Below are 24,268 nucleotides of genomic sequence, written 5' to 3' on the forward strand. Positions count from 1 at the left end.
AAATTATCATTCCCACTGACCATTCCATTGAAGGAAATGTGGAAATAAAATCCGTAAGGAGAGTCAAGAGTAAGGGCTGCAGTTTGTATAGCAGAGATTGGATTTTGATGAGCAAGTGTACAGCCAGGGCTCCACTCTACTCCTCAAATGGGTGATAAGAACTTTAGTCAGTGAGACACTGGGGCCTGGACAGCAAGATTCCTTAACCAACCCAAGCACCGGCCTTGCAAACCAGTATTCCAGTTAATTTTGTCCTTAGCTGTTGTCAAGAGTTTATCAGTTATGGTGAAATTAATTCTGTGTGGACCGGTTATATGGATGGTTGGTCTGGAATATTCTGGGCCCTGAGGCAGTTAGGAAGGCAAGTAGACTACTCGTCATTCAGGGTGGTCACCTAACCATCAGAAGTCTCAATGAGAAGCAGCTGATGAAATCAACAGGGGAAGTGAGTGATAGCGAGATGGACACATGTTTGATCCCCTCTTCCATGAGAGGGTGTCTTCCTTTGAAGTAAAGGTATTGTATTTCGTGTCAGGTATAAAGGAGTTGGGTCCAGATGAGTCATTCTTTTGGGCCAGCCACCCCCTCCAGGCATCAACTATCTCCCTGAAGAACTCTTGGGGTATGGGCTTCCCTGGTGGCACAGGGGTTAAAGACAGCATTATCAAGCTATCACCAGCCACTGCAGCATGAGTTCGATACCAGGCCAGCCAGGGAGAAACCCACATGGCACAGCAGACCTCTGCTGCCTTCCCCACTGCTCCCCTCAGCAGTGTATTTCAGTAGATCCGCCTGCTCTGCTCCCCACTCTCTCTGGTGATTCCTCTCACCCCCTGCACCTATGGCCTATACCCCAGTTCTTGTATGCATAAATAAATAAATCTTTAAAAAAAGAGAAAAAGAAAAAGAAATCTTGGGGCAAAAGAATGAGGAAAAGGCAGTGAGGAAAGACCTTGGTTCCAGGTATCCAGGGCACAATCCCATATCTAGGTATCAGGGACTTTTCTCGCAAGGAAACCATCTTTACCCCTTCCCTCAGTCTGTCCCTCATCAGTGTTGTGACTCTGGGCATGTCACATCAGCTCTATATTTGATATATTTATATGCCCCATAAAAAAATGGGCCGCCGGCCCTATGCTGCCTACCCCACATTGCTGAAAAGTATCACAATAACAGATTCCCCTCCCCTCTGCCCCGCCATGAGCTCTGAAACATCTTACTCATGCTGAAGTGGAGAAGTTCCCTCCTCTCATCTTGTAGCCTTCCTGGTGTCCTCTCTGTAGGCAATCAATACTATATTTCTTACTTATTCATCCAGATATTTAATAATTATACACTTTTTAAAAAATCTAGTACTTAGGCCAAGAGAATAGAAAGAAAATTGAGACATTAGAACTAGGATAGACAGTTATTTTACAATGAGAGTAATAAGGGGTGGGGGGAGAGTAATACAATGCTGGGTGATAGATTGTAGAATTATATACCATTAATTCACTCCTATCCAACTTTAGAATTTGCTGTAGAGAGTGAGCTATGGTACTGTTGGGGGGCGGGGGGAAAGGAACTTTAAGTCTAAGCTTAAAAAAGACAAGGTCCAAAACAACTTAGGCCAAAAATCAAGCAGAGTATTATCAGTGTGACAGAACAATGGTCCACCTACTTTATATGATTACAGTTTCTGGAAGGGTAGCTATGGTAGCTATTAAAGTTATTTACAGACACTGAGTCACATTAGGCTGTTTAAGTGACATCATACCATGCACATATCTAAATTAGAGCACTAGACTATTTTAAGTAAGATGTTTCCATAAAAAGCCATCTGGTACAATCATTGGAGGAGTGACCCCTGGAATGGTCTGGTTCGACTGTGTGTTGAAGTGGGAGGATGGCTGCCTCCAGGTCCCTGTGCTGCTGCATAAGACAGCCTCACTCCTTCTCATTTAGGGATGAGTACCGCAGAGCCAGATTAGGGGCATTAGTCTGGCCCCTTTTGGACCTGCTACTGCTGCTATTAGGGGAACCAGCTCAGGTTTGGGCACTGCAAAGCCTAACTGCCCCAGCCACCCCTCAAATTGTCAGGGCAGCACAACAGCTTCTGCCACCCTGGGGTTGGGATGCTATGAAGCTAAACATGCCGCAACAGCTGCACACATCAGTGCAGTAAGCAGATCCACTGACATTCTGGCCCTGCCCTACAACCTTGAGAATGGGCTAGGACCCACAACTTCCAAGGCAGGGGATGGTGCCACTAAGAAGGTGGAGCTCTTAATCCCCTTCCTGAGAATGGGAAAGGTGAGAGGGTAGTTGCTGGGAGCTAGGGGAGGAGAAAGACCACGAAGACTTTAAAAGCAGGAGCAGAGGACATTCTTGCTCTTTTGGTGGACAACATTATCTTGATCTTTGCTCCTTACATTCTGACTGCTTCTGATGTCTACTGCCTGTGATCTCTGGCCAGCTGTCAGGCCTGCATGTCTGGTACCAGCTCACTGCTTCTTACCAGTAGCAGTCCTTTGATGCTCCATGTATGAGGCTAAATTCAGGCTCTCATTGGAGGGACAAATGCCATCTTCCATGTGTGACTTTTGGCTTAGAAACTGCAACATGGACACTGTCTAGGCTAGGACAGACTGCATCGGCCACATACTGGCCTATAAACTTTCCCTCTCTCTCCTTCTTAGCTCCCAAATTTTGCCTCTATATAAATAAACACTATCACTATTGTTTCTTTCCATATGTCGGTCCTGTAACTGTAAATGTGTGGATGAGGATCCACCAATTGGGTGATCCCTAACCCCTACCCTCATTTGTTCAGTTTCACAAAGTTATTGGAGAAGGAAAATGCTTTCATGAGCAAATAAAATTACCTATACTAATGTATTTTCCTAAAAATAGATTTGGCACTTAAAACTAAGCTACAGCATTAGAAACTAGATAAAGAAAAATAAAAACACATTGTGGCTTGTTCTAAGAACCTCTTTTTGAGTAGACATAATCCCCTAAACAGTTTCTTCAAGCTACTAGTCTTTGAAAGGCTTGACTGCTTTCACTTTCTGTGATAAGAATGCCCCATATATTTAAGCAAATTTAGGACAGTTGGGCTGTTTTTGCCTGTGTAAATATATTAGAAGGCTACTGTAAAACAAAACCTCTGGAGATGAAAGTATTTCACCCTTTGACTCAAATCCAACACATTGCTTCTTAGTTAGTTGTTATGTCTGTATCTATATATTATACTGCATTACAATGCTAGAGAGGATACATTTCTCTCTAAAAAGTATTACCTTTTCTGTTATCTGTTTGTACTTGGCACAATAATTAATTGTACTTTGCTCTGATCTCTGGGTGTCATTAGTCACTAAGTTTTCTTCCATCTCTCCTCATTTTCAAAACTCTAACTCTCCTCTTATTTTGCTTCTCTTTCTTTTTCTGTCTAATTGGAATCAATAAGGCAAAGGTACAAAAACAACAGAGCCTAAAGTAATTACAACTACCAGTCATGCCTGACTGCCACAAAAAACATGTTTACACGAGGTTGCTGCCAATTTATTGTTTTTACCTGCAGTCAATTATGTACACAAACAGAAACACATACACACAATTTTTTGTTGTACTTCTTGTTCAAAATTCCAAGCCTGAATCAATGATTTAATCTACTCTTTCCATTCTTAAATCTAAATGATGTTATTAGTATATTAATAAGACCAAACCAAACACTACCCATGAAAATTAGCCAGTCTAATGTTCTCTAATTCAGTTGATGGCATCACAAGATAAATCATTTAAACTAGAAATCCAGAAGTCATCTACAACTATTTCTCTAACTCCCCAACAAATCAAGAAGTTCTGCCTATTTTTACCTTCTAAATATTTCTCCAGTTGCCCCTCTCTACCCCTACAACAATGCTTTTGCCTTGGTTCCTGTAACAATTTCCTCCACCTTACAGAATAAAATCTAAGAATCTTAGCCAAGCACTCAAGACTACTACCTATTTTTTTGTCCCATCTGTCATTATTCCTAGCTTTAAATTTTATGCCTTAGCAAAAATAAATAAATAAATAGATAGATAGATAAACCACACATAGATCTTGACCTATTTATAACACTATTTCTTATCTCTGAGCTTTTGCTCAGTCTCCTCGACCCAAAATTAATGGATTTCTCTTGAAATTCCTACTTACCATTAAGAGGAGCTCAGGAGCTGCATTCTCTATGGCGCTTGTCCTGAGACTACTTTTCTCCCCTCAAGGTGAGATGCCCTGCTTTTCCACCCTTATTTTACTTTGTTCTTTTCTATGTATTGGACTTCTGACACAAGTGTTTGTGTTTATCTCTTTCCTTCACTGATCTATGTAGGTCAGGGACTAGCATACCTGACCTAGTAGCAAGCAAGCAATATATGTTTATTTAATTGCTAAATAAATGGAGAGGGAGGAAGAAAAGAAAGGAGGGCAGAAAGAAAAAATGGGGAGAAAGGATCATTGATCATATAGGAACCAGTCTGTCAGCTTCAGGCCTCTGACCTCCAGAAAAACTGCAAACTCCATCTCAATTCTACAAATCAATCCCTGGTGTTGAAACAGACAGGAGAAAAAAACATGAAAGAATGAAGATAAGATGAGCAAAGAAAAATCTAGATGTTGTGGTGGAAAGATAGTACCTCCCCTCCAGAAGCTGTCTATATCCTAATTCCCAGAACCTATAAATAAGTTAACTAACATGGCAAATGGACTTTGCAAATGTAGTTAAATATCTTGAGAGATTTTAGATTATCCATGTGAGAATAATATAATCACAAGGATCCTTATAAAAGAAAAAAGGAGACAAGAGAGTCAGAGAAAGGAAATGTGACTATGGAAGCAGAGGTGATAGTGACACAATGGCAAGGAAGTAGATTCTCTCCTGGAGCCTCAGAAGAAATCCATTTTGGCATTCTGACCTCCAGAAGTGTAAGATAATAAATTTGTCGTTTTAGACCTCTAAATTTGCAATAGTTTGTTAAGGCAATAATAGGAAAATAATACAAAAGATATATAAATGTATATAAATAAACTAGAAATCCAGAAGTCACCTACAACTATTTTTCAATCTCAAAATACATATTCAAATTGCCACTCAGATGGTACCATAATTCACTATTTTTAATTACTGTATAGAAATATTCACACATAGAACCATGTATGAATTACTAAAAGGGGTACCTTGATAAATGATAATAATATAATTTAGTAATCTTTTAAAGGTGAATATGAATAATCAAAGAAGGTTTAGATTTTTAATTTGTTTAATTTTATATTTATTTACATTGTTCTTCCTTTTTATACAATTCTTCCTTTTGTACAAAAAAATCCATGCTTTCTCTTTTCATATGTAGTCCCCATAAAATTCCCATGGCCAATTCACCTGTGCATCATCACCATAGTCCCTTGTGCTCTTACCTCCCCTGTTTTGATCCCCCTCCCTCCCCTTCCCCTGCAGAATTACTCTGATTAATAGTTGCCTGTTAATTTTGTTTTTTGATTTATTATAATTATTTTTTTCCTGGTCCCTTATTTGGTTCACCTACATTCCTCCTATGAGTGAAGTCATCTGATATTTTTCTTTTTCCTTTTGGCTTATTTCACTGATCATAATCCATTAATTCAAAAGGATATCTGTATACCATGTTCATTACAGCACTGTTTACAATAGGTAAGATATGGAAACAACCCAAATGCCCCTAAATAGGTGACTGGATCAAGAAGATGCGGTATATATACACAATGGAATATTACTCAGCAATCAAAAAAGATAAACTCAAGCCATTTACAGCAAGCTGGATGGAGATGGAAGGGATCATGCTCAGTGAAATAAGCCAGAAAACAAAAGAAAAATATCGGATGGTCTCACTCATAGCAGGAATTTAGAAAACCTAAATAAGGGACCAGGAAAAAAGACTAATTATAATAAAGTAAAAATCAAAATCAGCAAGCAACATTAAACCAGAGACACACTACAGGGGATAGGGGTAGGAGGGATTATGGTCAAAATAAGAGGGGTGGGAATTATATGGGGACTATAACCAAGATGAAAATGCATACATTGTGCAAAAATGAAAAAAGATGTAAGAATTATATAAAATAAAATAAAATATTAAAAAAATAAAATAAAATGAAAAATAAACAAAAATGGAGGCCAAGCCTACCTAATTTGCTTAATTGTACTGCCTTCTTAATAACACCACCACATACACACACACAATACACACACACACACACACACACACACACGAGAAGATACTTAAAAAAATGTGATGAGGCCTCCCCGGTGGTGCAGCGGTTGAGCGCTGGGTTGCGAGGCTGCCCGCGGCCTCTGCGGCGCCAGTTCCATCCCTGGCTGCTCCCCGGCCACCGAGGGAGGGTCCCACATGGCATGGGCCTTTCCTGCCGCCCGCTGTTTCCCTCAGCAGTGTGCCTCGGTCCTTCTGCCTGCTCTGCTCCCCACTCTGGCTCTGGTGAATTCTCTCACCCTCCCGCGCTTCTGACTGTACCCAGTGCTTGCATAAATAAATAAAAAATAAATAAATAAATAAATCTTTAAAAAAAAAGTGATGAGTGCTACTGTTGACTTACATCATAAATCACATGATTAGAGTTCAAACAACTTACTTTCCTTTGTCCTTTAACCATTCTGGATTCTTTTCTTCTTCTTTTAAGTCACAAAGTTCAGGAATATCAGTATTAATTACTCTTCGTGCCTCTGCTTGTTTATGCAGCCACTGAAATGAGAATGAAATCTAATGAATACAAAGATCTTATTTTTCTCAGCAATTACTTTTAGATTTTCCATCTTTGTACCAAAAATGGAAATACTATTTCCTATGGACTGAATGTTTGCATACTCCAAAATTCACATACTGAAGCCTTACCAACCAACGTGATGGCATTAAAAGACGTGTACTTCAAGAGGTGCTAGGTTTAGATGAAGTCGTGAGGGTGGACCCTTGTAAGAAGCACACACTGCCTCCCTACCCACAATGACCTTGGACATCCCAGCCTCTAGAACTGTGAGGAATAAATACACTCAGTCTAGGCATTTTGTTATATCTATGCTATAGGATAGCAGTGATTTTAAGCTTCTAGTTTTTACACAGTTGCTTAGAATTTTTTAGGTGGTATTATCAAATGTATAAACACTTCTAGTCCAAATTTCATACACATTTCTGGTAGTTCATGTGATGATTATTTTACCTTTTATATGTAGATTTTTTATACTAAAAAACAAATTATTTTAGTTATAATTTATAGATATAATTTTATAAATAATATCTATAATATACTGTTTAATAAGAAATTTCATATTTATAAATTATTGTATCGTAAGGTTCTTCAATTATTTCCATAACTTTTCAATTGAGAGAGTCATCAGTTAACACTCTTCAGTAAAAAGAAAAATAATTCTTAAAGCTTATATTACTAAAGATAAAATATTAAAAATTCTAGGACTCAGGAATGTATAAATGAAAGATACTAATTCCAAAATATCAATCATTAAAAATCCCTGTAATAGTAAATTATAATATTAATGACAAATTGCCAGATCTTTTCCTACTAAAGCACACATTGATGAAAAATTTGAAAATCTATTATAGAAAATGACATGTTTTATAAAATAAAGAGTAAGTGTAAGAGTTTATTTCCTGATATAAGCAACAATACTGTATATTAAATCAGTGATCTCTCTTCAGCATATTGGAGCCATAAATTATACAAAATATATTTTTCTCATAAAGATACACTAAAACATATTCATGAAGATCTTTAGTGTAATGAATACTTTAGAAATTCAGAACTAGTTCTAGTTTTAAAAGATGAAATAAATGATATTTTCATTTGTGATCAATGCAGAAAGTAGCAATTATATTTACCTCCTCTTCTTCTGCTACTTGTGATTCCCGAAGAGCAGTTGGAAATACTCGAGGGGTAAAGTTGATTTTAATACTGCCAACAGAGCGAGGAGCAGGAATACTGTCTTCCTTTAACTTCTCAAAAAACATATTTTCTGAATTTCTCCCTTAAAAGCAATATTAGCAAGTAAGTTATTTATCATTTTCTAATTATAATCAAACTGCCTTTTAAAATAATGAACATCAAGCTATTTCTAAAATCCTGTACAAATAAACTGCATACTTTCTGCAAGTAGAAATGAAAAAATCTAGGGCCTCCCCAGAGGCTCGGGGGGTTGAGCTCAGCGCTATGAAGCTGTCTGCAGCCTCCGCAGCATGGGTTCGATTCCCGGCTGGCCAGGGAGGTGACCCACATGGTGCAACAAACCCCTCCTGACTTGCCAACTGCTCCCCTCAGTGTGTTTCATTCAATCTGCCTATTCTGTTCCCCACTCTGGTGAATTCTCTCATCCCCCTCACCTCTGGCGTATACCTCAGTTCTTGTATGCATAAATAAATAAACCTTAAAAAATGTAAAATTGAACATCTAGTAGTGTATTTAATGTAGCATATATGCATGTTGATTTTTTTTAAAAGATTTATTTATTTATTTATACAAGCACTGGGTACAGTCAGAAGCGTGGGAGGGTGAGAGAATTCACCAGAGCCAGAGTGGGGAGCAGAGCAGGCAGAAGGACCGAAGTACACTGCTGAGGGGAGCAGCGGGTGGCAGGAGAGGTCTGCGCGCCATGTGGGACTCTCCTCCGGTGGCTGAGGAGCAGCCGGGGATCGAACCGGCGCTGCAGAGGCTGCGGGCAGCTTCGCAACCCAGCGCTCAACCGCTGCGCCACCGGGGAGGCCTGCATGTTGATTTTTAATGTTGTACACCTGAAATTTTTATTATGCTATAATGCAATATTTTCTCAATTAAAAAAATTAATACAGAAGTACCCAAAATGTGATACATAGACTTAAAAGGTAATTCAGTGTAGATGTACCAGTTTCCAAAACCATTATTATCCCAAGGTTCCCCTTCTTCCCTGTTCTGTCATTCCTAGCATAATATGGCTTGCCTCTTTGTGATTCCAAGACAGCTATCAAACATTCTAGCTTAGATCTTCATCTCAGACAGGGAAAGTAAAGGCCAAAGCAAGCAGAAAGGGCTGAGGTCCCTACATCAGAAAAGTAATATTTTTCTATAAATTCTTAGCAGGTTTCTTTTTGCTTTGCATCAGTTAGAATTGTGTTACTTGCCTACATGCAGTTACAAAATAGTCTGGGGAGGTGAGTTTTATTTTCTTCCTTTTTAAAATCTAATTTAAAATTACTTTGGAAAAAAAGATCCAATTTAGTCTGAATTGAATTTAGATCCTTATTTCTTTTCATAATAAAAAATGCAAACAATTTACAAAAGTAGATAAAATAATTAGCCATGAGGTATTCATGATCCAACTTCAATCATTAATTCATAGCCAATACCATTTCATCTTTACCTGTATCTATGTCCACATAGCATATTATTATTATTTAAAATTTTTATTTTATTAATTTATGCATACAAGAACTGGGATGTAGGCCAGAGTTGCGGGGGTTTGGGGGTGTGTGAGAGGATTCACCGAGACAGAGTGGGGAGCATAACAGGCAGATCTACTGAAATACACTGCCATTGTGGCTGCTGATAACTTCATAGTCGTGAGACTTAACCCACTGTACCACCAGGGAGAGGCCCCCACATATCACATTATTTTAAAGCAATCTCACACATCAGTTTTTTCTTTTTCCTGTTCTTGACCAAACCACTTTAATTTACAACTTTAATGTACAATACAAACTCCATAATTTCTTGAAATTCTCTCCTGGCTGTTTTAAAGAGCTGAAAATATGCTTTCATTCTTCATTGTCAGAAAGGATACCTAATTCTTCGTCTGTCAATTGGGAGGATGTGGATATGAAAAGTTATGCAAAAAATGCCAGGGGATCTAGAACCACATAGTTGCATTGAATAACTTACCCTGTGGTGAGCTAGGGAAATTGTCTGTATAGGGTTCATGCACATTGCCACCAGCATGACCAACTCTAGCACCACAGAAGCCTCTGAAGAGACACCCCCAGCCCAAGAGTCTCAGAGCTGACATGTCAGCCAGTATGAGGACAACAATCCCCAGGCTATACTGCCACCCCATATCATTTCTCCCAACATCATATTTCTTCATTCACAACTATTTAGTAGGTATCCTACAAGATCACTTTTTAACCCTAACTACAACACTGTTATCACATTGAAAGAAAAATGTGTTATTACTTAATTTCTTCAAATATCTAATCACTATTCAGGTTGTCAACTTGAATAACTGAGGTTTTTTAGATGGACATATTTCTTCTGATCCCACCTCCAAGTTATGATTCTCTTAGCAAAAAAGAAGGGGAGAATATATATTGAATAGGCAATCTGCAGCACCTGCGACCTGTATTCCGTATAGAAAAATGGTTTGTCCAAATATTTCTGGGGCAAAATGTAACATTCTTTCTATAGTTAAAAATGTTATCAATGGGCATTTTAGTTAAGAGTGACATGAAACAGTATTAGAAGAGATGATTTTGTAGGAACATGCAAATTTTCTTCCACAAATAGGTTTAAGGTTATGGGCCAGTAAAAGTTTCGTGAAAAAATTTTTTGAACAAGTTCTGATGAATTTTATTGAAGACAAATTTTTCATGATTTGTTTCTTACTGGTCTGTTTGGGCATACTTCTAATGATATCAGAGTCACCTGGCTCGAAGTTACTGCATGTATATACTCTAGTATTTTCCACCCCGTGTCCGATTCAATATTCCAGCTGTAGTGATGGACACCAACTTTGGCCAACATGACAGAAGTACTGTATTTCAGATTTCCTCAAGCCTGGTAAGGATGTCCAGTTTATTTTGCTTTATCAGATAATTTGTACCCAGCATGTACTTTCCACTTTTTGTAATGAGGTGAAGCCTAGAGTTGACCAACTACAGCAGCATTTTCTGTCTTCTTTGGGGTCCTCAACCAAGAGCAGCTACTAAGATAGCCAGAAAGTGAGAAAGGCAAATTTGTGAATTTTGTGAAGCAGTTATTTGCAAATCTCATTAATTGAAGATATTTGTATCTGTAACATTTTAATTTCCTTGAAGATACTGGTTATATCTTAAACTATATTTGTGTCTTCTATGACTTTTAGTACAGAGTAGATACTGGGTAGATAAATATTTGTTAAATGAATAGAAGAGATGAGAGAATGTCACCAAACTTACTGGGGATCTATAATGAAGCTAATAAAATAAGATAAGAATAACTTCTGGAGCAAAAACTAGAAATCCTAAGTGACACATCTTTTTCCCTCTACCATGTTTAATTTCCTAATACCCATAGATGAGTTTTTTCAAACATCATCAGAATATTTTTTATTTGCAAAATTGTATTTGGGTTCCAGTAGCACTTGAAACACCCAATTTGTTAAACAGCATTTGAAATATGGAAGGAAGTGTTCTCATATACTCTGGTTGGTATCAATATTTTGCTAAAATGGCATTAAAAATGGTGGTAGGGTGGTCTTAACTTGCATGTCAATATTAAACCACAATAAAGTAAAAAAATTTAACAATGTTAACTGCTTCATGTTCACTCTAAATAACTTTTCAACATGCTAAGCGTCCTTGTTAAAGTAGTAAAGACATACAGTCTGGTGGAGTAAGGTTACAGATCTTCTTCAAAACCCACAGATTTACTTATTTGGTGGTTGCTTTATCCTTTCTGAACATCTATTTCCTCTAAAATAAGAATAGCAAAGTATTATCCCCCTATAGTCACTGATAAAATAAAACCACATGGCATATCATTAAATAAATGCTAATTATTACCATTCAATAAATGACTATAGGGGCCTCCTTGGTGGCACAAGGGGTTAAGCACCACATTATGAGCAATCCGCAGCCTCTGCAGCACAAGTTCGATCTCTGGCCAGCCAGGGAGCAGCCTACATGGCACAGCAGACCTCTCCTGACTCGCCCGCTGCTCCCCTCAGCAGTGTAATTGGGTCATTCTGCCTGTTCTGTTCCCCACTCTGTCACTGGTGAATCCTCTCATCCCCTGCATCTCTGGCCTGTACCCCAGCTCTTGTATGCATAAATAAATAAATCTTTAAAATAAAATGATTTTACTACAAGATGTTCCATTTGCTAAATACACAATTCCCAAAACAAAAATCACACAGGTAAAACTCCTAGTTTTCACTAAATAAATATGTCTTTTTACCTCCTTTTTAATACATCAGGATCAAATGCCAGAAGACTCTTGTTTACTTAAGACTAGTTTGCTTATTGTACTATTTTCCTGAGTCATGTAAGAAAAAAGACTTTTCATGAAATTCCCAGTTTCATATCTCTAAGTAAATAAATAAATGCTCCTGACATGGCCAGTCCTCTCCAAATCTTTTTGGGCCTTGGTTAAACACATACTTGGTACCACCTGCATAAACTTCAAAAGGAAGCACACAAACAAAGACAACAGCAAAGCCACACTCATATTATTTTGAAAATTTCACTACTTTGTAGTAAAAGAAATATCTGTCACCTTAGTCTTTATAATCTTTTTATTCTCAATATACCAAAATAATGGTCTAATATTGTCATTATATTATATTTATAAAACAAACCCCAGGGCCTTCCTGGTGGTGCAAGAGATTAAGACACAACCGATGAAGTTATCTGCAGCCTCTGCAGCATGAATTTGATCCCCAGCTGATCAGGGAGCTACCCACATGGTGTAGCAGACCTCTCCTGTCTCGCCCACTGCTTTCCTCAGCAGTGAATTTTAGTCAGTCTGCCTATTTGCTCCCCACTCTGTCTCTTGGTGAATCCTCTCACCTCCCGCCCTCGACCTCTGGCCTGTACTCCTGCTCTTAAAAAAAAAAGAAAAAAAGTAAATAAAATAAACCCCAATATAATAACATATATACTGTACCAATAGGACTCATTTTCCCCCCAGAAAACATTAATCATTTACCTTTTGAAGCAAAGTTTCTAGATGCTGAATTTTTAGTAAGACTTCGATGTTTTAATTTTTTTTTCTCTTCTTCAATTTGTTTTTCCTGTCGACATAATTTCTCTTCCCTCTGAATTCTTTTTTGTTCTTTTTGTTTTTCAGCTTTTCTTTGACATTCTTTCCATGCTTCCAATTCTTTAGTTGCTTTTATTCGTTCATTTTCTTTCATGTCTTCTATTTTTTGCCTCTCTTCTTCTTCAATCTGTGAAAATTAGAAATACGAAATCAGTTAAAACATATAAAATGCAACATTCTTAAATAAGAAATTCATTGTAATAATTAATAGTCTTTGGCTCTGAAAGAATTAAAATGGGAACAGTAAAAATTTAGTAGAATTCTCAATGACTTGGGTATCAAAAACACAGGTTTTAGTTTCAGATTTAACATTAAATTATGTTTCAGATTTAACATTATGATCTTGGGCAATCACTTTCTCCAGCATTAGTTTATTCACATGTAAAATGTGGGCAGGCATTCAATTAGATGATATGTAGGGGCTTAGTAAAAAAAAAATTAAGAATTTTTTATTCTAAAAGTTAAGTCACTTCTCCTAAATCTTATGTATAAACACATTTATACAGACATTTGCTTTTCATCCTTCCTATTTACCTTGCCTTAGGTCTGAAATGGTGCCAACCTTCACCTAGGGAGTAAAGGAAGAGTAAGAAGGAAAATAGGAAGGATGAAGTGGTATTGCTTTTGATGAGTGGAGATGTTTGAACTTTGAATTTTGCAGCCGGCTATCTTTGTGCTAGTAGGTAATTGAAACTTCCACATGAAAGCTAAATTCAGTTTTGAAAGCAGTGTGTGTGAAAGCAAGAGTGTGCCAAGTTCTGTCCCTTTCAAACTTCCTCTCATAATGCAAGAATAAACCCCCTGCAAAATAGAGTAACTGGTGAGTGTATATGACTGATTCCATGTATCTGACTGTTCTATGGTAACACAAAATTGTCACCTCTATTCTTAGAGAAGCAGTGTCTAACAGAACTTTTCCCAATGTTAGTTAAGCTCTGAGATATCTAATACAGTAGCCACTACCTAGTTAAGCACTTAAAATATGGCCAGTATGACTGAGGAACTGAATTTAAAATTTTAATTTCATAATATAAATTTAAATTTAATTTACATTTAAATAATAAACCTATCACAGTCCTAGAGTAAATGCTGGGATGAAGCTTCCTAGAGGTTGAATTATTTTAGGATACAAAATTAATATTATAGGTATGAAAACTATACATTGAAGAGGACCTATATACTACATGCATGACCTAATTGCCCTCTTCTGGAAGACTGATTGTTTTCCCATTGAACTATAAAACACTAACTTTTAAATAAATTTTACAAATCTAAACGGTAATTTCTTATAGTCTCAGAATTGCACTTATGGCTAAAACTAAGCACAACAGATGTTAATTTCTACGTGTTCTAAGTTCAGAGAGCTGCCAACAGGTTGGGCCAGGGAGAATCCTTCCAACAAAAAAGCATTTAAATGCCTGACAACAGATGTGATGAACAATCACTGTGAACAAGAAGTAGACACAACTGAAAGAAGATGACAATTTTACCCAAGTTTAATAATATGCTTCTGTTTTTCCCTTCCCTTCTTCTTTGTCCCAGCACATAGAAGAAGGGAAAAGTACATGAAGAATTGGAGTAACCTCACTCTTCATAATCCCTATAAGTGGAATGAATTTTCATTAAACATTTTAAAAATGCTTAGACTAAGTCTGGATTAACAATAATAAGACCTATAACCGAAAGTAAAAGGAAAATTTTGGTAGTCAAAGTGTAGTTAATTTTATACACACACAAATATATATATTTATATATATATATAAAAAATATGATTCTGCTCACTTGAGATCCAGCTTTAGTTTTGACATGTAGAGAGCTTAGAAGCTGTCACTCCTATTTTACAACAACAAAATGACAAACTGAAAAACAATAAGTTTTCAGGGACCCATCAGAGAATTCAGCAACAAATCAAATAATTATACTAAAATCTGGAGATACAGGAGTATCCAGAAAGACACAAAGATCTGCTTGTCTGTAGCAGAACCTAGCTGAGATATAAACTGGTAGGAAGATATAAATGGTAATTTTGGCAAAATTCTGGAGTCTGAGTAAAGTTATAACCTTGTATCACTGGCAGAAGGAAGGCTATAGCCAGGGAAAGGAATTGAGGCAGTGGATGAATATTATCCTTGAAGGAACAATTGTGATTATCACATCTCCAAAGGACAGGTCCATGAAAAGACTAAGATTTAAGTGAAAGATTGTATAAAGAATGCTTCCCCTTCCTTATAATTTACTACCACACCAAATGGTCTCCAGGATAATGACAATGAATTACAGACAAAATGTATGACTCAAAAGGGAAAGAGGGGAAAAAAAGGTTATGAATTTGAAGCCTCTGTACCTACAGTTATAGCTAACATTAAACATGGTCCAAATTTTAGCCAAATTAAAATAAACCCACACACTATGGCCATATAATCTGATACAACATGTCTTGACATGTTGCAAAGTATGCCAAAAGCCTAGAAAAAAATACTGTAAATAGACCAAGCAATCATCAGAACCAGATTCATACAACATAGATGTAAGAATGATCAAGCATGAAAGTTAAAGTTAACTGCTCAATATGTTAAGGACTCTAATGGAAAAAGTAGAAAACAGGCAAAAATACCAGCTAAGACTATATCTAAGTTTTATCATCCACATGTAGCTATGTATCATTCTTACATAGTTAAGAAAATTAAAGTATTAAATCAGGCTAATGTTTAATACAGTATTTTAAAGTTTCTCTTGGAAAGTTGTTAAGTGGAAATAAAATTTCAATAACAGCTAGACAAAGAGTTTACTGAATTGTCAAAGTGAGGATTCAAGACCAGGAAGTAGTTCGATGGATTTTTCTCTTTTGAGAACTTTTCCAGCAACAAACTCAGTATGCTTGAGTTTAGTTTGCAGAGGTACAAACAGCAAATCACTGAGATTCACAATATAATTATTTTTGAGAGACAGGGGTCTCCAATTCTCAGTTGTGTGGTCCTAAATATATGCTGATGGTAGAGGAAAGCAATGAGGTAGGGAGGAGTCCCAGAAATGTTATTGTATGTTCACACTGTCAACTTCTGAAAATTATTCAGTTTCTTATATTCTGTAGAAATGAGAATCTGGTGTTTAGTGATACAGGTATCTGTTACAGGCAAACCTTTTTGCTATGAGTTGAATCACGTTTTCCCAATTCATGTGTTGAAGCCCTAAACCTCAAAGAGATACTATTTGGAGAGGAGGCCGATACAGAGGGAATTAAGGTTAAAAGAGGTAAAAAGGGTGGAGCCATGATACAATAGCATTAGTGCGCTTAACAAGACACCAAGAGTTTGCCCTCTCTGCACCATGTGAGAATATAGGGTGATGGCAGCCATCTAACAAGCCAGGAAGAGTCCTCACCAGAAACTGAACTGGCCTGCACTCGAACTTTGCAGCCTCCAGAACTATGAGAAAATAAATTTCGTTAATTAAGTCACACAGTCTGTGTTCTTTGTTGTTGTTATGGCAGCTGGAGCAGACTGAGACTCTTTTCCTTTTGGCAGATTTTCAAATAGGTAAAGGCGGCCCAGAGTAAATAATGAGAGCTATAAGGGAAAACCAATAGCTAGTTAATTCACAAACTAAAAACATCAAACTCATGAATAATTGAGAGGAACTTACTTAATATATCAGCAAATTTAGACATAGGTTATTCTGTATTTCAGTTTACTTTTTATGTGGATTTGCTGTCTAAAGCATAGAAATTTGTAAGTAATCTAGAAACTACATGTGTCAAGAAGGATAAGAGTAAACTCTTATTGCACTAGTTAGCTTATTATTTTTCCTTGATCAAAAGTTTTACATAATAGAAAGTTTATTGTTTTTTTAAAGATTTATTATTTCATTTGTTTATGCATACGAGGACTAGGATGTAGACTAGGATGTATGAGGGTGTGTGTGAGAGGATTCACTAGAGACAGAATGGGGAGCAGAAAAGGCAGATCTACTGAAATACAGTGCTGAAGGGAGCAGCAGGCGAGACAGGAGAGGTCTGCTGTGCCATGTGGGTTAAACTCCCTGGCCTGGGATTGAACTCATATTGCAGTGGTTGGTGATAGCTTGATAGTGCTGAGACTTAACTCTTTGTGCCACAAGGGAGGCCCCTGAAAGTTTTTTGTTTTTGTTATATTGGTGCACAGCCTCTAGTGATTTGAGATACTCTCAGGAGTATCTCAAGATATTAAACATATTTGGTATCTTTTAAAGATTTAAGCTTTGGTTTACTGATGAAGAAATCTTTAAGCCAGTACCCAAGTTTACTCACATAGAAACACATTACTGACATAGTTAATATTATATATGTTAAAAGCTTCCAGTTGACTAGGCTTTAAATGCAAGACTTCAAGGATTCAAGCAGATTAGTGATTTCCAGGAATAAAAGGAAATGGGAAAGTGGGGAGTGATTTTCTAATGGGGTTCCTTTCTGAGGTGATGAAAATGTTCTGGAATTAGAAGTCATGAAGTTAATTTGTTAATTAACTAAAAATTGTACATTTTAAAAGTGTGAATGTCATGGTGATGTATTACATCTCAATACATTTATTTGGATAAAGAATACATATAAACCAATAATGGGAGGAAGGGGAAAAGATAGACCAAAAATATAGGTTCTACTTACTAATATCTTAAAGAATTTTAAGGGGTTGTTTGGAAGCAGGGAGAAATGGATAGGTTTCAAACATACATTTTAAATTAAAATGGCACTGAGGAGCAAATAAACATGTAAGTATGTTCCAAGTCCTCCCATCTTAAAAATACAAAAGCTCTGCCCCTGCCTTGCAACCTCTTCAAACTCATTAGCCAGAAAGAGCTTTCCAAAATACAAACCCAATTAATTTGATGTTCGTGCTGAAGGTCCCTAAAGAGATTCTTACTATATTTAGGAAATTTCTCAAAATCTTAACATTTTATTTCTGACAACAAATGTCTCCTTACTATGCCATATTCTGTCATGCATTTACTCAAGCTATCTCTAGAGTTCTTTTCCCATTTATTCCCCAGGTCCTGTGACTTATTCTCTAGTATTTTGTACAGAAAACATTGACTATTTCCTAAGCATACTTTCAGGATGAGATTCCAATCTTGCTCGTACTGTCTCTTTAGCCTCCCATGACCTCTTACACAATACATACTATTGTAACAGAGGAATCTCAATAAAAAGGGAAGGTACTAGTTCCTCACCCCACTTTAATGATGTATGGAGCTGAGCTGCCAGGGGAAAATAGAGGATACTTGGAGAGAAACAAGAGAGAAATATAGAGCAGAGAAACATGTGAAGGAGGGTATACTTTTTTCTCAGCTTTAAACTTGCACCAGGGACTTAGGAAACATGGAAAAGATATATAGAGACATTTGAAAAGACATATAGAGATATGTGGGTGAGAGACATGTGGGAAGGCTAACACTGGCAGTGTTTATCTTGACTTATACTTTGACTTGGCTTTTTTTGTTCCAGATTTGCCTCACCTCTTTTGCTCTTTTCCTATGGTTTCCTGCCAGAAGGTGCATTAGACTTGTGGAGAGCTTCTGGGCCTTAGCAGCCTCGCTTTGGGTTAACCCCATTAGGCTAGGCATTTATTCATGAGGGGATAGGTAACTTTGGGTGTTTCACTGGGACTCTATATCTTTTCTCTATTCCCTCTCTATGCACAACCATTCTATTACAGATCTTTTACACTAAGAGTATGTTTGTCTTTATGTGGTGGATGGCAAAATGCCTTTAGAGCATGCAAGTTTGGGGGCCCTGGGGTCTCCCTTAGACTGCCCGCTAACACTTTGGTGTAATCTGCTTTTTTTGTCTGTAACCCTCTCTAAATCATAAGTACACTGAATGTGGAAGACTGACTTGTTCATCTCTACTCAGTAATTTTCACAGATCCAGTAAATATTTGTTCAGTGAATGAATGATCAGAGGTAAAAATACCAGGAAGTTGATGTAGCAAACTAGGTTTCACACACAGACTTGAAGTAACGATTTTTTGGAACACATGCAAAACTTATAATCACTTTTAAAATCATTCTATAATATCTGAAGCAATTATTTTATGGGACTTAAAAGAGAGCCAACTGAATATAGACAGCCCGTGTTCCACTGGGTACTGGTATATGCAGATATGGACCATCTCACTACCAGCCTATGAAAGGCAATACTAAGCCCAAGAAAGGCAATACTAAGGAGGTTTCAGAGAGAGGGAGTGACAGCTTTGATTTAACTATATTTGATAACTGCTCTTTCTCTGAATATTTTCTGCTAGATAAATGAAATTCTCTTAATTGTTAATCCCTAATCTTTTCAATTCAAACTAGCTGAGGAAATTATAAAATACCCACAAATTGTTCCCATTTCTATATACATGTGCCCTTGTAAAGTGACTTAATCCCTCTTTCCTAGAAGAGGTGTAATTTATTTCTTCAATTCTTGAATGTGGGCTTGTCTTTTCAAACAGTAAATTAAGTCTTTCATGAATTAATGGATTAATAACCCCAAGATATAGTGCAGGATAGTGCCTGCCAATTATTCAGTTTTGTTATATTTATAAATACGGCACTACTATTTAACTACTAATTCAGTAAAGATTTATCAGTTGTCACAAATTTTATGTTATTTTGCTTTAATATTTTTAGTTCATGGAAATTTGAAAAATCAAAAGACAGACAGCCATGATAATAACATCCAAAAAAGATGGAAATCATCAAGCATACTGAAAATTGAGCTCTGTGGCTAGCTGACCACATGTTTACTATTAACTAACAAAGCATATAACCAAAGTATACAAATAATTATATTTTAAAGTCAAGTTGAAGAGATGAAAGAAGTGAGGAAATCTTTGCAATTATGAACTTTTGATTATAAGAACCCAGTGATCCAACTGCAAAAGAAGTATCAAGGTTCCTCAGAACTCTTGATGAGATAATGCTTGTGAGAGATTCCTCACTCATTCAAGATGTCAAAATGACAAATGGGGAAATGAGAAATGTGAAAATCAGAACTGGTACATCTACACAGATAGAAACTAGATTAGTGATTATCTAGAACTGGGAGTCGGGGGAAATCTGGAGGGACTTTTAATGGGTATGGAATTTCTTTCTGGGGTGATAAAAATGTTCTAAAATTGATGGTGGTGATGGGTGAACAACTGTGTACTAAAAAACACTCAATTGTTTGCTTTAAATAGCTGAACTGTATGTATGTGAATTATCTCTCAAAGAACATACTGCCGATTACAGCCTGAACTTAAAGACCTCAACAGTTAAAAAGATATTAATTTATCAGTATTTAGTGCTTAATCTCTGTAATTTTTATTTTAAATAATCATGTTCCTTATTCCAAGACTTAAAAAGAAGTAAAACTGGCAGAGCGTACAAAGTTTATAATTTTTTTGCCCAACTCCCCCAGGAAATAGAACATTCTTCCTAAAATAAATAAATCTACTGTCAAACGTTTATATAGTCAACATTCAAACAGATTTTCAGCAACACATATATGTAGGAGATGGCCTATATAGCTTAGTAAGGCCTACACACCAAATTATGAACAAAATGCTGAGGAATTACATTGGTTGGAACTAATTGTTCTTTTTTTTTATATAGAGGCATGTTTTATTTATTTATTTGTTTGTTTGTTTGTTTTTTGTTTATACATGCACTGGGCACAGTCAGAAGCGCGGGAGGGTGAGAGAATTCACCAGAGCCAGAGCCAGAGCCAGAGCAGGGAGCAGAGCAGGCAGAAGGACCGAAGTACACTGCTGAGGGGAGCAGCGGGCGGCAGGAGAGGTCTGCGTGCCATGTGGGACCCTCCTCCGGTGGCCGAGGAGCAGCCGGGGATTGAACCAGTGCTGCAGAGGCCGCGGGCAGCTTTGCAACCCAGCGCTCAACTGCTGCGCCACCGGGGAGGCCCGGAACTAATTATTCTTACCCAGTTTACTATTATCTCTTTAACTAGGAGACTTTTCTATCAATTTTTAAATTACCTTCATCATGATGTTTAGTGCGAATTTTTGATCTTCCCGCTTTGCTGTAGCTTTTGCTTCCATAGCTTCTTTTGCTCTTTCTTGGGCTTGTAAAATAGATTTTTCTCTTATTCCTTGCATCATCTCTTTGTCAACTAAAATACGAGGAATATCACTAAATTAGGATTGTGATATTCTTGTGATGAATTTGGTTAACTAAGGAGAAAACTACTGAATACACTGATCCAAGATGAGATCCCTTTTGATCCAATTTCACGTGGAGAAATGAAAACACTTCTCAATATTAAACTGGCCAAGAAGCTAACATTAAAAGGTAGGCAAGTAACTGTAACAGTAGTGAATTACCCTAGAATAAGAGAAAAGGAAAAAGAATATATATGAGAGAAAGGAGGAAAAATAGAGAGGGGGAATGAGGGAAGAGAGGAAAAAACAGGGAAGAGGAACACAATCGGAAGAGAGGAAGGGTAGTGGAATGATGGAGCGGGGGAGAACAAGGAAAAGGAGGAGTAGAGAGAGGGGACAAAATAAGGGGGAGATGAGAACACATTTATTCTCCTCCTCAGGTGCCAAATCAGAGCTATTTGCTTATAATTCTGATCACAACAAATCATCACTATGGGGTCTCCTAGAAGAGAAGGTAGGTTGAGATCATCTGATAATGATTAGTCACCATCACAAATATAAATGGCAATTTACACATATGAAGAGTTTTCAACATTAGGAAAAATTATAAACTAATATGACATGTTATATATAGAATTTTTCCATTCACAAGTATTTTTATATTCAGTGACTCAATGTTTTACAAACTGTGGTGGTAAATCAACTTAGAATAGGGATCAGGAAAGGATCGAGACTTAGAGGAAAAAAACAGGAAAGGGAAAGAAAACTTGGGGAGAGATTGAAGAAGGGGAAAACAAAGGGAGGGGAGGGGAGGGATGAATCAGACTCTACACAGGGAGGGGTCCTTAAACATTTTTGTGCAGGAGACACTTTGGAAGAATAGTGAAGCTTTATGGACCCCTTCACAATGTTTTATTTTTTTTTAAGATTTATTTATTTATGCATACAAGAACTGGGGTACAGGCCAGAGGTGTGGAAGGTGAGATGATTCACCAGAGACAAAGTGGGGAGCAGAACAGGCAGACTGACTGAAATACACTGCTGAGGGGAGCAGTGTGCAAGACAGGAGAGGTCTGCTGTGCCATATGGGTAGCTCTCTGGCCAGGGATCAAACTCATGTTGCAGTGGCTGCTGATAGCTTCATAGTACTGAGACTTAATCCGCTGTGCCCCACGGGAGGCCCTCACAATGTTTTAAAATGCATAAAATATATGTAATATATAGGATTTCATATATAACATATAAAATATATAGGATTATAAAGAAAATCAGCTTATTAAAAATTACAAAATAAAAAATGTGTGAGATAAACTACTATATGCTTCATTAACCTACATTAAATAATATATAGTAATATATCTAATACTATAATTTCAAAGTACCGATGAATATAAAAGATAACAATAATTGTCACATGAACATATTTCATTTTTGTTGATACTATTGCTGTTTGTTTCCTAAATTCATAACGGAAGATTATGCTAAATTTTTGTTAGTGGTTGAGTCAAAAAATGGAATTTTTACTCATCCAAGGTCTTGGCTGGGAATGAGGACTATGAAGCCTCCCCCAGAACTCCTGTTTAGTAACAGGGTAGCAAACAGTTGGACCAACTTCAGGGGCAGAAATAATTGAAGGAATATCAACGTTTTAAATGAAATGCTCACCATCTAAAAGAAATTAAGTGTATCAAAAAGGAACTTCAGGAATAAATGGAACTTCAGGAATAAATGGAACAATGTTTTGAATAATGCAGCAGTCAGACTTGGGATGTAGGCTGGAGTCTCAAAATACTTTAGGTGAAAATAATACTGGTAAAGAAATAATCTGAAATAACTGAATTGCATGTGTAACCGAGTTTGATTTCTACAGGCATCTCAAACCTGGCTTCTGGAACAGAATCAATGTTCATTACTTTTTACATAAGTTAGTTTTAAAACTGTTTTGATTAATTTAAGCCAGAGATTGACAAACCATGGCCCATGAGCCAAACACAAACTACTCTCTGCTTCCCTACAGCCACAAGCTAAGAATAATTTTTACATTTTTAAATGGTTGAAAAGAAATCCAAAGAATAATAATGCCGTGTGACATACAAAAATTAGATGTAATTCAAATTTTGTTGTCAATAAATACATACTGTGTGTAGTTTATTTGTTGTCGTAATGGCAGAGTTGAATAGTTGTGACAAAGACCATGTGGTCCACAAAGTCTAAAATACTATTTGGTTCTTTTTGGAAAATGTTTGCCAATCTCTGGTTTAAATGGCCAAAATTTGGAATAGTTCACTAGATAATTATAAAAGAGGAGAGAGACAAATAGCTTTGCAATGGAAGCAGGTGTGTACAGAGAGGAAGATCATGATTAGGAAAGAGGTTCCTTCCTAGTCCTCATAAGGAGTGGGATAAAAAGGGAATTTGACAAAGAAGAATGTGTATATTGTCAGCAGTAGGAGAAAGTAACTGGTTTTCTGATATGACTCTTTTATATATCCTAAAAATGTGGTGAATAAAACATTTTCTGAGTAAATGTATTTGTCACCAGCATGGACCCGCATGTGTGTGCACACACACATTAGTTTTTCTCAAACCTGGCCAGTCATCAGAATCATCTAAGGAGTTCCTCTCCACCCATCTCCATTTGTTTTTAAATAAGCAATTATAATAGATGATGGTTCTGATTCCACAGAACTTCAAAGTTAAGATTATCAATAAGAGTTGAAATAAATGAAAGTGTTTACATTTACAGCTAGGTAAGAAGTCAAAACACTCTATGTTTTATGACATATTCCCAAGCTCCTCCCAGACTTCACAAAGGTGGGCAGGGGTAAGAGAGCAGTTTCTGGTTTTTAAAAAAAACTCATGTAGTAGGGGACTCACTAAAGAACTAAACAAACGTGTTTAGGGTAGTGTACCATAACCACTACCTTCTGAGCTAAATACCAAATGTTAGAGAAAAATTATACCCACTACTGGAGATTAAAAAATTAAGTTCCAGGGCCTCCCTTGGTGGCGCAGTAGTTGAGTGCTGGGCTGCGAAGCTGCCAGCAGCCTCTGCAGCACCAGTTCAATCCCCGGCCACCGGGCAA

The 24,268-nt window shown here is 37.0% G+C and overlaps 1 protein-coding gene across 1 annotated transcript in view; it reads right to left on the reverse strand.

The window, feature by feature from the left end:
• DNAAF4 (dynein axonemal assembly factor 4) overlaps window positions 1-24,268 on the reverse strand; it is a gene marked incomplete at its 3' end in the record, with an annotated part of 33,593 nt that overhangs the window by 7,656 nt on the left and 1,669 nt on the right. The window contains exons 3-6 of the mRNA XM_084240162.1: window positions 21,060-21,193; window positions 12,955-13,195; window positions 7,905-8,050; window positions 6,646-6,755 (exon numbers count right to left, since the gene is read on the reverse strand). Of these exons, the coding sequence (XP_084096288.1) occupies window positions 6,646-6,755; window positions 7,905-8,050; window positions 12,955-13,195; window positions 21,060-21,193 (631 nt within the window). The remainder of the gene's footprint in view (window positions 1-6,645; window positions 6,756-7,904; window positions 8,051-12,954; window positions 13,196-21,059; window positions 21,194-24,268) is intronic.

The sequence above is a fragment of the Talpa europaea genome, assembly GCF_964194135.1.
Source record: "Talpa europaea genome assembly, chromosome: 8".
Classification (NCBI taxonomy): Eukaryota; Metazoa; Chordata; class Mammalia; order Eulipotyphla; family Talpidae; genus Talpa; species Talpa europaea.